At 46.2% G+C, this 16,361-nt stretch overlaps 1 protein-coding gene across 1 annotated transcript in view; it reads left to right on the forward strand.

Annotated features, from left to right (window-relative positions):
- The window catches only part of LOC124549386 (phospholipase B1, membrane-associated-like), a 107,164-nt gene that overhangs the window by 29,658 nt on the left and 61,145 nt on the right, over positions 1 to 16,361 (forward strand). Inside the window, exon 3 of the mRNA XM_047125241.1 lies at positions 15,030 to 15,256. Coding sequence (XP_046981197.1) covers positions 15,030 to 15,256 — 227 coding nt within the window. The remainder of the gene's footprint in view (positions 1 to 15,029; positions 15,257 to 16,361) is intronic.

The following is a 16,361-nucleotide window of genomic DNA, read 5'->3' on the forward strand; positions in this document are numbered from 1 at the left end:
CTTAAAGTTTTTATTTCTTCTCCATGAATTGTAATACCTATTCCGAATTTTTCTTTTGTTTCCTTCACTGCTTGCTCAATTTACAGATTGAATAACATCGGGGAGAGGCTACAACCCTGTCTCACTCCCTTCCCAACCACTGCTTTCCTTTCATGTCCCTCGACTCTTATAACCGCCATCTTGTTTCTGTACTAACTGTAAATACTCTTTCGCTCCCTGTATTTTACCCCTGCCACCTTCAGAATTTGAAAGAGAGTATTCCAGTCAACATTTTCAAAAGCTTTCTTCAAGTCTACAAATACTAGAAACGTAGGTTTGCCTTTTCTTAATCTAGCTTCTAAGATAAGCCGTAGGGTCAGCATTGCATCATGTGTTCCCATATTTCTACGTAATCCAAACTGATCTTCTCCGAGGTCGGCTTCTACCAGTTTTTCCATTCGTCTGTAAAGAATTCTCGTTAGTATTTTGCAGCCGTGATTTATTAAACCGATATTTCGGTAATTTTCACATCTGTCAACGCCTGCTTTCTTTGGGATTGGAATTATTATATTCTTCTTGAAGTCCGAGGGTATTTCGCCTGTCTCATACATTTTGCTCACCAGATGGTAGGTTTTTGTCAGGACTGGCTCTCCCAAGGCTGTCAGTAGTTCTAATGGAATGATGTCTAATCCCGGGGCCTTGTTTCGACTTAGGTCTTTCAGTGCTCTATCAAATTCTTCACGCAGTATCATATCTCCCATTTCATCTTCATCTACTTCCTCTTCAATTTCCATAATATTGTCTTCAAGTACATCGCCCTTGTATAGCCCCTCTATATACTCCATCCACCTTTCTGCTTTCCCTTCTTTGCTTAGAACTGGATTTCTATCTGAGCTCTTGATATTCATACAAGTGGTTCTCTTTTCTCCAAGGGTCTTGTTCCTCCTGCCACCGAACTTCACTAATTCCCACTATATCTAACCTTAACATATCCATTTCCCTTTTTAAATTTTCTGATCTACCTGCCCGATTAAGGGATCTGACATTCCACGCTCCGAGCCGTAGAATGCCGGTTTTCTTTCTCCTGATAACGACGTCCTCTTGAGTAGTCCCCGCCTGGAAATCCGAATGGGGGACTATTTTACCTCCGGAATATTTTACGCAAGAGGACGTTATCATCATTTATCCATACAGTAAACGCATGCCCTCGGGAAAAATTATGGCCGTAGTTTTCCCGCTTGCAGTACCAGCACAGCAAGGCCGTTTTGGTTAGTGTTACAAGGCCAGATCAGTCAATCATCCAGACTGTTGCCCCTGCAACTACTGAAAAGGCTGCTGCCCCTCTTCAGGAACCACGTGTTTTTCTGGCCTTTCTACAGTTACCCCTCCGTTGTGGTTGCACCTATGGTACGGCTATCTGTATCGCTGAGGCAAGCAAGCCTCCCTACCAATGGCAAGGTCTGTGGTTCATGGGGGGCTTTTCCAAATAAGACCTCTGAAACTCTCATTTGGGTTCTGTGTTTTCCCATGCAGACATTTTTCTAGCAGTTCTGGTAAAGCCAGTGATCTAAATGTTGGTTTAATGGCCATTGAACCCTCATAAGGAAGGTTATTTTTATGGGTATAAGCTTCCCCACTTTCCTTACTTTTCAAAAATTTGCACCATTCATTAGAACAGAGGCCATGTTGAGGTGTAGCGTCTGTCGACAAATAATGAAACCAAATGGCCCACACTGCTTTCCACATATTGTCCAAGCTTGTGAGGTTACATCTAATTGCAGCACCATAATAGACTTGTAGGCTGTCAAGTTCTCTTCTTTGTTAGTCTGTTTTTACCACCCAGTGGCTTCCCATCCTCTAGTAGCTTGCCTTTATTGTCTGCAACAAGTCTTCAGAGTCGTCCACCCATCCTCTTCTGAATACGGCCTAAGTACTCCAGTTTATCAATAGTGCAATCTTTTCCATAGGGCTGACTTTCAACTACAGTCTTGAGAGCACTAGAGTCTCCATCTCCTAAATACTGTTCGTATCCTACTCCATACTTTTGCAAAGATCTATGGAAAATGAATTTCATACCTGCAGCTTCCATCCCACCGCTGGAGCCTGCATAATTTCTGCTACAAACAGCTTTATGGGCTTCTTGCCATTCTGTTTCTTTACCTGCATCAATTTATTTCTTGCGGAAGGAACATGCAGAACAATATTTAGACATCACCTCTAAGTCTAACACTTTTCCAGTGTTGACACTAATGATTGTTGAAACTCCATGCAGTGAAGTATGCCCCCTCTTCGTCCAGGAACTGTCACAGGAAACTGCTATATCGTTGCTATTAGTTGCTTCACAATTTTCTTGAATTGCCCCCAGGACTGCCATTTTCATGCTCTCTTCAATGACTTCTGCCACTGCATTGGGGAGAGCAGTATTCATTGCAGAAAATTTTAGGGGAGGACCAGGCATGTTCGTAATACCACATAAAAGATTTCCACCATATCTTCCAATCCCTATACATCTTAGTCCATAAGCAAATCTCATATTGGCTTCATAGATTCTATTACTGACCTCTGATGCCTTGAATGGTCTGTCAGCATCACAGTTTTGACACAAAATGTGCAATGTGCAAACCAAACCTTCTATCCTTCCATCATCAACCAAATCCACATTTCCTCCACAAACAGAGCACTTGCAGGCTTTTCTAAATGCTTCTGCCACCATTTCCGGATCCACAATTCTGAAACCTGTATTTTTGTCATGATTTGTTTCTTCTGACACAATGCCTGTCCCAAGTTTTATTTTAGATGCACTTGGAGACAAGCTAATGTTTGCATCTGCAGGCCCGAACCTAACTTCAATGTCAGTTTATCGCTTTATATTGGAAATATGGGACTTACTATATTTTTAAATACTTTACCAGGCCTAGGCATTGTAAAAAGGGACCAACAGATTCAACCTTGCACAAAGAATGGCACAATAAATCAAGCGTTACTCGAATTCAACTGAACAGCACAAAACTTCTTTACAACACTCCACAGCCTCCTATACAACACTGATTGAACCAGAAAATGACTCCACAGCCTTCTTTACAACACTGCTGTTATGCATACAAAAAATCACAGCTTCTCCTGGGCTCCTGACCATATCGGTTGGACTGTAGAAGACTTGAAAACCACGGCCTTGTCAGATGACTTATGATTTCAGTTGGTAAGAGCTGATGGTAGGGCTCGAATGTGGCGCAGACGTTGTCAGCAAGACACTGTGCAAAGTGGTGGTGACTACATAATGGTCTGGGCGGAGTTTACATGGAATGGACTGAGTCCCCTGGTCCAACTGGAACGCTCATTAACTGGGGTTACGTTCAACTATATGGAGACCATTTGCAGCCATCATGATCCGAATTTAAAAGGATGAAAATACGCCATTTCACCCGGCCACAATTGTTCGCGGCTGCTTTGAAGAACATTGTGGACAATTTTAGGGCCCAATATGAATCCCACTGAACGTTTATGGGACATAATCGAGAGGTCAGTTCGTGCATAAAATTCTGCAAACACTTTCGCAATTATGGATGGCTATAGAGGCAGTATAGCTCAATATTTCTACAGGGGACATGCGACGATTTGTTGAGTCCACGCCACATCGAGCTGCTGCACTACACTAGGTAAAACGAGGTATGACACTCTATTAGGTGTACGATGCGATATTGCAGTGCCTGTGTTATTCTGATTACGATGCAAAGTTCCATTGGATATGCATGCAGCTGATGGTAGTCCTCCTTCGCAACTGCGGATTCAGTTAATGTATTTCCTAACGGCTGTGGTCGTCACAGTGCCTGTTCCTTCGGACATGCATGCATGTCCAAAGGATCCTTGCATCGTAATCACAAGAACACAGTCACTGTAATATCGTATTTATCTGCCGATACCGGGCAAAAGACTTTTATGTAAAACGTCTGTCCTGTGCGGTAATATATATATTGCTAATAAATTAAGGATAATACTGATACATGGTGAAACAACCCTCTGGTGGGCGGTTTGCGGGTTTAAATCACCTCGGGATACGACCATGCGGTGCATTTTGCTTGCGGTCGTCGCATGGTGGCGCTAGCAGCAGTCTACATACACAGAGGTGTGTTGGTGCATGTCAGAAAACGGTGCAGCGAGTAAGTGTGCAGACGTTTTCAGACATCCTAATGGTGACTGTGTGTTCAAAATGGCACAAAGAACACATATTGATGACGTTAGGGGTAGAATGCTAGGGCGACTGGAGGCTGGTCAAACACAGCAGGTCGTAGCACGGGCCCTCCGTGTGCCACAAAGTGTGATCGCAAGATTATGGCAACGATTCCAGCAGACAGGAAACGTGTCCAGGCGCTACAGTACGGGACGTCCACAGTGAACAACACCACAAGAAAACCGATATCTCACCATCAGCGCGCGGGGACGGCCACGGAGTAGTGCAGGTAGCCTTGATCGGGACTTTACCACAGCCACTGGAACGGTTGTCTCCAGACACACAGTCTATAGACGACTAAACAGACATGGTTTATTCGCCCAGAGACTTGCAAGGTGTATTCCACTAACCCCTGGTCAGAGGAGAGCCCGTAAATCCTGGTGTCAAGATCACAGTACATGGTCATTGGAACACTGGTCCCAGCTTATGTTCACAGACGAGTCCAGGTATAGTCTGAACAGTGATTCTCGACGGGTTTTCATTTGGCGTGAACCAGGAACCAGATACCACCCCCTTAATGTCCTTAAAAGGGCTCTGTATGGAGGTCGTGGTTTGATGGTGTGGGGTGTGATTACGATTGGTGCGCGTACACCCCTGCATGTCTTTGACAGAGGAACTGTAACAGTCAGGTGTATCGGGACGTCATTTTGCACCAGTATGTCCGCCTGTTCAGGGGTGCAGTGGGTCCCACCTCCTTCCTGATGGATGATAACGTACGGCCCAACCGAGCTGCCATCGTGAAGGAGTACCTTGATATCAGACGAATGGAGTGGCCGGCCTGTTCTCCAGATCTAAAACCCTCGAGCACGTCTGGGATGCTCTCGGTCGAACTATCGCTGCACGTTTTCAAACACCTATGACACTTCAGGAGCTCCGACAGGCACTGGTGCAAGAATGGGAGGCTATACCCCAACAGCTACTCGACCACCTGATCCAGAGTATGCTAGCCCGTTGTGCGGCCTGTGTAAGTGTGCGTGGTGATACATCTTGATGTCGGGCTACATGCCCAGGTAACAGTGGCGTTTTGTAGCACATGTGTTTCGGGTCGGTTTTCTCAACTTATCACCAATACCGTGGACTTACAGATCTGTGTCTTGTGTATTCCCTGTGTGCCTATGCTATTAGCGGCAGTTTTGTGTAGTGCCACGTTGTGTGACACCAAATTCTGCAATTACCCTTAATTTATGAGCATGAGTATATATATGTATACTATAATAATAATAATAATAATAATAATAATAATTGTATAATAATATATAATGGATGTATGAATACAGTTCGTAGACGCGTGATTGACGACTGGTAAGGTTACCGGTCTCGATAAGCGGGAAATGCGGGTTCGAGTCCCGGTCTGGCGCAAATTTTCATTGCCGTCATTCTATTCTACAGCTGACGATTGTCCTTATTCGCAACTACGAATACATTTGATGTACTGTATTAGCTCATCCGAGACTTTTGTAAGCTCAGTTTACCTATCAGGTTTCGTTACCATACGATAATTACAGCCCCCTCCTCGAGTAGCCTCACTTCAGTTATAACCAACCGGTAGTTCCACTGTAGCATTTGCTACTACATGAAGTACTCATAAACATGGCTTTAAACTTAACACTGTTGTGATATGGATACAGTACTATGACGCTAAGGAAATTCAGGACACAGTGTTCCACTTACTGTCCTGAAGACACGCGGCTGACTACACAGCCGACCTGCAAAACGCCTCACACGTTACTTCGATATGTACCAAAGCTCTCGTACCGATCCGTCGACGCAGCAACGTGTCAACCGGAGGTGCATTCCTTTGCCGCCAGACAGCCAAATAGCCACCGGGGCGTTATTTATACACGCCAATCAAGCCACGATGGAGGTTAGAGGTGGCTACCGTAGCCAGAGGACCATCCTGTTGCTGGAACCTCCGGCAGCCACTGGACGGCCACAATCATCCAGAGTTCGGGTCGCCGTGCCGCTCCGCCGCCAAACCACAGTTCTCGCCTATACACTGGTTTCTGTGCCAAGCACATTCACCCGGGCCGGCAGGAATGCAGCCACTGTACCAGCTGTCCGACGCCGGAGCCACTCAGCGCCTGGTCAGCGACCCAGCATCGTGCATAACTTGTAGGGATGTCCGTCGGCGCTACACCAATACGAATCTACATCTACATCTACATATATACTCCGCTAACCACCAAGCGGTGTGCGGCGGAGGGCACAATTCACGCCAAAGTCATATTTCCTCCCCTCTGTTCCACTCGCGGATCGCACGTAGGAAAAACGACTGAACGCCTCAGTATGAGCTCTAACGTCCATTATCTTTGAATGGTGATCATTGCGCGATTTGAAAGTTGGTGGTGATAATATATGCACTACATCCTCGGCGTAGATCGGATTTCGGAATTTAGTGAGCCGCCCCTTCCGTTTAGCTTGTCGTCTATCTGCAAGTGTGTCCCACTTCAAACTTTCTATGAGATTTGTAGCGCTCTGGCGATGGTTAAATGTACCAGTCATGAATATTGCCGCTCTTCTTTGGACCTTCTCAATCTCTTGAATCAGACCCAACTGGTAAGGTTCCCAAACAGACGAACAATACGCTAAGACTGGACGAAAAATGGTTCAAATGGCTCTGAGCAGTATTGGACATAACATCTGTGGTCATCAGTCCCCTAGAACTTAGAACTACTTAAACCTAACTAACCTAAGGACATCACACACGTCCATGCCCGAGGCAGGATTCGAACCTGCGACCGTAGCAGTCGCGCGGTTCCGGACTGAGCGCCTAGAACCGCGAGACCACCGCGGCCGGCTAAGACTGGACGAACTAACGTATTGTAAGCAATTCCCTTTGTTGAAGGACTGCATCGCGGTTATTATTTTTGATCATAAATGGATGATCCTGTTATCTATGACAATGTATGACAAAACAGTAATGGTATACAGTGTTGCAGCATCGTCCTCGGGCAGGCCGCCGCAACCAGCAAGGGTAAGCAGGCCGCCCACCTACGTAATTCTGCAGCTGGGTGCCGAAGTAATGTTGGCGTAGCGTTCTGAAACCCACCGCCAACGGTGGACTGGATCGCTACATGCACATGTAGCACAATGAACGATGGGAGGCTACCTCGCATCATAGCACACTTGGCCGGAACGAGTATAAACCTTTCCTGCTCAGTCTTCCCTTGAACTTGGCCGGCATTGTCTCTGCACCAATCACAGGTCGAATGTGTGGCCTAACTGCTGCAGTATCATCAAGCAGCATCACCAACTATGCGAAGCCGTCACCTAGCTCTGGCGGTTCCAGGTTTTTGAGCTGGAGCCGCCAAGGCGAGACCTCTTATTGGATGCCATCGGCTGACGCTCCAGATAGTCTCCAAGAGTCTTGCAGTCAGCTCGGGGTGTCTGTAGGTCACTGCCAGCTGCCGTAGGCCGCCTGCCTGTGTACACCTGTCCAGCCGTAAGCTTGCTCCACTGTAGAGCTTTCACCTGCCTCGCTTCAGCAAGGCCGCCGTCGCCGCCAGCCGCTGTTCTTCTGTCACAGCATTCCACTTCAAGGGACATCTGCTGACTGTCCACTAGCCGTGGCCGGCTCCAGTGATTCAGTCATCGACTTCCTGTGTGTAAGCATCGATTAATAAAAAAACGTTGTTGTTGAGTGAGCATTCTCGAGTCACCACTTGCCGCCGTACTGGAATGTCACTTCCCACAGCTCGTCATACACACCACTTTGGAGGCAGGAGTGGAAACCTGTAACACTAATGTCAGTGCAGTGTTCGTAGCATAATTCGGCTATGTCACCAGATAGGTGTGTGAGAATATCATTATAACGGAACGGTAACCAACTAGTGTACCCTAACTGTAGAGACATACACAGTCCAGTCACTTTAACGTGACCGCCGCCTATGTTCGACGTCAACGCATAATAGTAACTTACAGACACTAGTTGGCAGCACTAACAGTAGAAGACATGACAGAGATACGTGCGGGCGAAGAGATGTCTAATAATGTTATCTTGGAACTCTTCCATTTGGTCCGTGTTTGCATAGAAAAACAGTAATATCACAAATTGAGCCCGCCTTGATGCAAAACACCTTGTTATTTGTTTATTTCTTTATTGTCCAAGACTAGATTCAGCGACAAATATCAACATCATCAGTGTTTTTTTTAATCTAAAACAATGGTTGTACAAACACAGTAAAACATTATTACATTTTTACAAATCGTCTTTTGAAATATAGTTTTATATTGATACTTCCATACTACCTTATTTATTGTATGCTACAGCATATTTTAAGCAATTATTGGCGCTGTTTGTGACATATTTTCTGTGCTCTTTTTTTCTGTTGCCGTCTTTTTACTTAGCGAAATTCATGTCATCTGCAACTATGTGAGCGGCTGTTAGTAAACAAATACTCAAAGGTGAACTTCGTATGTCAGCAGTATGTACTTGGGGTTGTGGTAGTGTTGTGGAAACCAGTTATTTTGGTGTGTAGTTAGCTGTTGCTTAGCTAGTCGTGTACTCACGTTGGTTGGTTGGTGTGTGGCTGCTTTTTACAGCGCCAATAATTGCTTAAAATATGCTGTAGCATACAATAAATAAGGTAGTATGGGAGTATCAATATAAAACTATATTTCAAAAGAAGATCTGTAAAAATGTAATAATGTTTTACTGTGTTTGTACAACAATACCATTTTCTGCATGTTTTAGATTAAAAAAAAAAAACCCACTGATGATGTTGATATTTGTCGCCGAATCTAGTCTGGGATAATAAAGAAATAAACAAATAACAAGGTGTTTTGCATCAAGGCGGGCTCAATTTGTGATATTACTGAGACGTCCAATATTGAGTAACTGTCAGCACAGATGAGCCAAGGGGCAACTCAACGACCGTTCAGCAAACATTGATGCGCCCGTTTCATGCGCCCCTACTGACTACTGTTCATCGGCGATGAATGCTGGAATTTGCACGTTAGTATCGCAGTTCGACGTCCATCGAGTGGCGACAGAAGGCTTTTCAAATGAGTTAAGTTTTATGCTCCTTCAAACAGACAGCTGTTGACGTGTACTGCGTGAAACGTCAGAAAGCAAACGGCCATCCAACAATCGAAGAAGCGTTATGGTCTGGCGAATGTTTCCGCGGCATTCCCTGGGCAATCTCGTCAGTCTGGAAGGCACAATGGGTCAAAACAAGTATCCATCTATCCCTGGGAATCACGTCCACCCGTAGATGCTGTTTGTTTTCGCTTGAACGACGGCATCTACCGACAGGACAATGCAACGTGTCACAAAACTCGCAGTGAACATATGTGGTTTGAATTGCACCTGGATGAGCTTAACGTACCCCCATGGCCGCCAAATTCCCTGGATTTAAATTCAATCGAGAATCTATGGGACATCCTCGATTAAGCTGTTCGCAACGTGGATCCTCAATCGCGAAACCAAGTGCGGTGGGCCACAGCACTGCAGTCTTCGTGGCTCCACATCCCAGTCTGTACTTTCCAGAATCTCACACTGACTCTCTTTCTACACGTCTAGAGTGGTCCACGCTGCAAAAGGTTGTTATTTAATCTTTTGACATTTTGTCAACCCATTGTGACTCAACAGTGTATATTACAGTGGGCTATGCCGAAGTGTTACATGGCGTGGATTTCAAAGATTTTTGTAGGAAGCTAATTGCTAAAGATATTTTCTTCCTAGAACGCAGTACATACCTGGAAGGGACGCTAATGAGTATGCTACTCTACAATAGAAGGTATGTCGATGCCCCTATTGCTGATAATATTATCAAAATGAATGTTCTTTTTCTGATACCCAGACGGATAAAAGCATTTAGAAATTACCTTAAGTGTTTCACTGAATTTATCCTTAAATATCCTCGGTGCCTTATTATACTGGTCTTGAGTTTCACATGTGCCCGCTTTTTTCAGTAATGTTCTCCTGCCTGCTGCGCCGCAATATTACACATGCCTTAGCTCAGAACACAGAATCTATTACATTTATTTCTGACACTATCTCTCACAGCTAACAAATTTGAACTATGTCAGTTTTGGTTACGTTTAAGCTGCGTCAGTAATTTGTTACTCTTAGCGGGACATGTCTGAGAATGGTTGCAACACTCATCCTGTCGAAGAACGAAAACCCAGTAGACTGTACGTACACTAATTCCATCAGCTTCCGAAAAATGAACATAGCGTGTGTGAGTTTACTTGAATAAAAACCGTTATTTATTTTACATAACGCAGCCCTCTTAAAGTAAGGGTCTTTGAACGAATGTATTACCTCGTCATCACTGACACTTGTATTGTAGTACATTTGTCAAGCAAAAGCGACGTAACGGCAACAGCATGCCTATTTAACCCTTTCATGGATAAAATTCATTTTTTACAGATTTTTAAAATATTAAGGTGATAATGTTTTCTTTTCAGTCCCGTTATTATATTTTCACCACCAAAATATTTTTTAAGTTTCCATTTTTTCACAACAGGAAGTGGGACATATATGTCCCATCAACCAACGCGAGATACCTTTTCTGCTGACTGACTAATTTTGTAATTTTATTTTTTTAGCCATAAACTGGAGTTTGTGGAGAATAAAATAACTACAAATTATACATGCATGTAATCTTTTTATTTGTGTAGAGCCCCATCCCCACAGCGATACTTCTGCCAATATCTCGTCTCCTACCTTCCAAACTTTACAGAGGCTCTTCTGCGAACCTTGCAGAACTAGTACTCCTGCCTATGCAGTGCAGTACCGATTTTTTCTCAGGTTCAGTACAGTCGTCCCTAGAGGGCAGCACCGTGCAGAGCTGGGTAACATACATCCCGACACTCGAACTGTCGCTCAAAGTTAGTGGGACATACATGACCCATCAACCACGAAAGGGTTAAAGAACCTGAAGTCCGGTAGCTAGTGTAACGTAGCCACCAAAACATCGTGGATGTAAAATCCTTCAGAAATTCAAAGACAGTGCTGTACGTAAATAGTCTATTAATGGACTTTGCCGCCGGCCGAAGTGGCCGTGCGGTTAAAGGCGCTGCAGTCTGGAACCGCAAGACCGCTACGGTCGCGGGTTCGAATCCTGCCTCGGGCATGGATGTTTGTGATGTCTTTGGGTTAGTTAGGTTTAACTAGTTCTAAGTTCTAGGGGACTGATGACCACAGCAGTTGAGTCCCATAGTGCTCAGAGCCAATGGACTTTGCCATACCAGGACAAAATTTACGACTGTGTGCTTCTCTTCCAGTGTGTCTTTATTTTCCGACACGATAAATGTTGAAAAGGAATGTAACTCCGAAACTTGTCCGCCTGTAGATAATAAAACGACGCAACTAAAGTGGAACTAATGTCGTCTTTTTAAAGTGGAATTTGTTACGAAATTTCCTGGCAGATTAAAACTGCATGCACGACCGAGACTCGAACTCGGAACCTTTGCCTTTCGAGCAATTGCCTGCGAAAGGCAAAGGTACCAAGTTCGAGTCTCGGTAGTGCACGCAGTTTTTATCTGCCAGGAAGTTTCATATCAGCGCACACTCTGCTGCAGAGTGAAAATCTCATAGTGGAATTTGTTATTCTGCGAATTCTTTCGTAGGCGATTTGCAGAAACTTAATGCAATTGAAATCCTAAGTTAGCCATTGGAATGTGAACGAAGTGGAACGATAAAATTTATCTAATGTGTCAACTGCAGGGCGTAATGTGAAACTTAATTACTAGGCTGCAGTACCATTTTAAGCAATAGGAAGCGTTTGATTGGTACTCCATGATATGTAGGAATACGTTACTATGCGAGGGGGGGACTAAAAAATAACCGGAATTTTTGTTATTTTGCATTATTATTGAACTCTACATTCACAATACTTCAGGTCCTTTCCAAGTATTGTCGATGCGCATTAATGCACTTGTCCCAGTCCTTGCGCCACTGCTGAAAACAGTTCTGGAACTCTTGAGGCAGGACATCGTTCAAACACGTTAGCGTGTTTTCTTTGACGTCAACAACATCACTGAATCGGTTTCCTTTCACACTTTGCTTCATCTGTAGAAACGAAATCAGACGGAGTCAGATTGTGTGAGAAGGGTGGTGATCAGTCCGGAACCGCGCGACTGCTACGGTCGCAGGTTCGAATCCTGCCTCGGGCGTGGATGTGTGTGATGTCCTTAGGCTAGTTAGGTTTAAGTAGTTCAGATGTTAAGACCCATAGTGCTCAGAGCCATTTGAACCAAGGGTGGTTATGCACAAGCGCCATGTTGTTTTTTTTCCCATGAACTGTGGAACTGTCAGAGCTCTGCGGGCTGGAGCATTGTTGTGGTGGTCATTTTCGTAGCACTCTCTCTCATAATCTTCGTAACATATCCAGATAATATTGGTTGACTGTCTGTGTTGGGGAAACGAACTTCTAGTGAACAATGTCACTGAAATCCAAAAAACGAATCAGCAGTGTGGAAACTCACACTGGATCGCACTCGATGTTCTTCCTTGGGTAGTGGTGACGTTTGAGTTTTCCTCTAGCTCGGTGCTTGCTTGGACTGCGGATAGTACCCAAAGCAACAACTCTCATCCCCAGTGACAATTATTTTAAGAAAATGTGGATCGGTCTGCACTTCACTCTTGAGATCGCGACAAACATTCACGCGGATTTCTCTTTGTTCATCTATAGGCAAGCTAGGAACAAATTTTGCAGACACTCGTCTCACGCGAAAATCTACGCCTGAAAGTCAGTGGAACGTGCTTCAAGACACTTTCGTTCCTTCAGAAATTTGGTCAATGGTCATTCGACGATCTTCATTAATTGCAGATTTGATTGTGGCATTGTTTTCGTCATTTCTTCCTGTCGAAGGACGACCGAGGCGTGGCATGTGTTCAGTTGACATGTTGCAAGATTTGAAACGAGAAAACCGCTCGTAAACCTGTGATACTCCCAAAGCATTAGTAAAGACTTGCCGAAGCATCCCAGCAGTCACATGATATAAAACTAAATATCACACAAGAGCATCACAAACGAGTAACGCCAGCTTGCTGAGTGACGTGGGAGACCCCAAACTGACAATGTGTAACAGTTCGATTCCGATTATTTTTGGATGCCCCCTCGTAAGTTGTATATAGGGTTTTTGTCTGGAACAGTACTTACTCACAGTTAACATGGATCTCAAATCTTCCGTTCCGGACAAGACTATTGGGAGGTTTCCCTTCGATGGATTTCCCTTCGCTCCAAGCTTCCTTGAGACCAAATCTGGATTGTCGTGCTTTCAACATGCTGTGATCTGTTGGCAGAGAAGAATCTTGAGTTATAGAAGCTGGTCCTTCATTCTAGACTTGGTGAATGTAATACGGAAATTTACACTCCTGGAAATTGAAATAAGAACACCGTGAATTCATTGTCCCAGGAAGGGGAAACTTTATTGACACAGTCCTGGGGTCAGATACATCACATGATCACACTGACAGAACCACAGGCACATAGACACAGGCAACAGAGCATGCACAATGTCGGCACTAGTACAGTGTATATCCACCTTTCGCAGCAATGCAGGCTGCTATTCTCCCATGGAGACGATCGTAGAGATGCTGGATGTAGTCCTGTGGAACAGCTTGCCATGCCATTTCCACCTGGCGCCTCAGTTGGACCAGCGTTCGTGCTGGACGTGCAGACCGCGTGAGACGACGCTTCATCCAGTCCCAAACATGCTCAATGCGGGACAGATCCGGAGATCTTGCCGGCCAGGGTAGTTGACTTACACCTTCTAGAGCACGTTGGGTGGCACGGGATACATGCGGACGTGCATTGTCCTGTTGGAACAGCAAGTTCCCTTGCCGGTCTAGGAATGGTAGAACGATGGGTTCGATGACGGTTTGGATGTACCGTGCACTATTCAGTGTCCCCTCGACGATCACCAGTGGTGTACGGCCAGTGTAGGAGATCGCTCCCCACACCATGATGCCGGGTGTTGGCCCTGTGTGCCTCGGTCGTATGCAGTCCTGATTGTGGCGCTCACCTGCACGGCGCCAAACACGCATACGACCATCATTGGCACCAAGGCAGAAGCGACTCTCATCGCTGAAGACGACACGTCTCCATTCGTACCTCCATTCACGCCTGTCGCGACACCACTGGAGGCGGGCTGCACGATGTTGGGGCGTGAGCGGAAGACGGCCTAACGGTGTGCGGGACCGTAGCCCAGCTTCATGGAGACGGTTGCGAATGGTCCTCGCCGATACCCCAGGAGCAACAGTGTGCCTAATTTGCTGGGAAGTGGCGGTGCGGTCCCCTACGGCACTGCGTAGGATCCTACGGTCTTGGCGTGCATCCGTGCGTCGCTGCGGTCCGGTCCCAGGTCGACGGGCACGTGCACCTTCCGCCGACCACTGGCGACAACATCGATGTACTGTGGAGACCTCACGCCCCACGTGTTGAGCAATTCGGCGGTACGTCCACCCGGCCTCCCGCATGCCCACTATACGCCCTCGCTCAAAGTCCGTCAACTGCACATACGGTTCACGTCCACGCTGTCGCGGCATGCTACCAGTGTTAAAGACTGCGATGGAGCTCCGTATGCCACGGCAAACTGGCTGACACTGACGGCGGCGGTGCACAAATGCTGCGCAGCTAGCGCCATTCGACGGCCAACACCGCGGTTCCTGGTGTGTCCGCTGTGCCGTGCGTGTGATCATTGCTTGTACAGCCCTCTCGCAGTGTCCGGAGCAAGTATGGTGGGTCTGACACACCGGTGTCAATGTGTTCTTTTTTCCATTTCCAGGAGTGTATTTGACTGTTGCTGCCGGTACAGACTATTTTGTCACCTTGATTACCGCTGCAACTCGGAATATGCCGTTATTTTGTAGGTGGGGAAGGCAGCTGGAGGCAGTTTCTGACGCTGCCGAACATCCTGAAGGAGTTCAACCCTCGGCTTGTGGGCTTCTCGTTGAACGACTCCTCGGGCCACGAGAAGGCGTCGCAGTTCAACGTGGGCGAGATATACGCCATGAGCCGGGACCTTCCGTGGCAGGCGCAGCTGCTCGTACGGCGCATGCGCGCGCACCCCGATGTCGACGTTCAGCGGCACTGGAAGGTACTCCTCACTGTTCTCTATTTACATGAACATCACATTTCTAATCGTCATCTCAAGTGTGTAACAAAACTGGGCAAATAATTCTCGCTACATTGGGCTTAATACACTACTGGCCATTAAAATTGCTACACCTACTAGAAATGCCGATGATAAAGGGGTATCATTGAACAAATATATTATACTAGAACTGACATGTGATTACGTTTTCACGCAATTTGGGTGCATACATCCTGAGAAATCAGTACCCAGAACAACCACCTCTGGGAGTAATAACGGCCTTGATACGCCTGGGCATTGAGTCAAACAGAGCTTGGATGGCGTGTACAGGTACAGCTGCCAATGCAGCTTCAACACGATACCACAGTTCATCAAGAGTAGTGACTGGCGTATTGTGACGAGCCAGTTGCTCGGCCACCATTGACCAGAGCTTTTCAATTGGTGGGAGATCTGGAGAATGTGCTGGCCAGAGCAGCAGTCGAACATCTTCTGTATCCAGAAAGGCCAGTACAGGATCTGCAACATGTGGTCGTGCATTATCCTGCTGAGATGTAGGGTTTTTCAAGGATTGAATGAAGGGTAGAGCCTCGGCTCGTAACACATCTGAAATGTAACGTCCACTGTTCAAAGTGCCGTCAGTGCGAACAAGAGGTGACCGAGACGTGTAAGCAATGGCACCCCATACCATCACGCCGGGTGATGCGCCAGTATGGCTTCCAATGTGCGTTCATCGTGATGTCGCCAAACACGGATGCGACCGTCATCATGCTGTAAACAGAACCTGGATTCATCTGAAAAAATGACGTTTTGCCATTCGTCCACCCAGGTTCGTCGTTGAGTACACCATCGCAGGCGCTTCTGTCTGTGATGCTGCGTCAAGAGTAACCGCAGCCATGGTCTCCGAGCTGATAGTCCATGCTGCTGCAAACGTCGTCGAACTGTTCGTGCAGATGGTTGTTGTCTTGCAAACGTCCTCATCTGTTGACTCAGGGATCGAGACGTAGCTGCACGATCCGTTACAGCCATGCGGATAAGATGCCTGTCATCTCGACTGCTAGTGTTACGAGGGCGTTGGGATCCATCACGGCGTCCCGTATTACCCTCCTGA

This window comes from Schistocerca americana, chromosome 1 (assembly GCF_021461395.2).
Source record: "Schistocerca americana isolate TAMUIC-IGC-003095 chromosome 1, iqSchAmer2.1, whole genome shotgun sequence".
Taxonomy (NCBI): domain Eukaryota; kingdom Metazoa; phylum Arthropoda; class Insecta; order Orthoptera; family Acrididae; genus Schistocerca; species Schistocerca americana.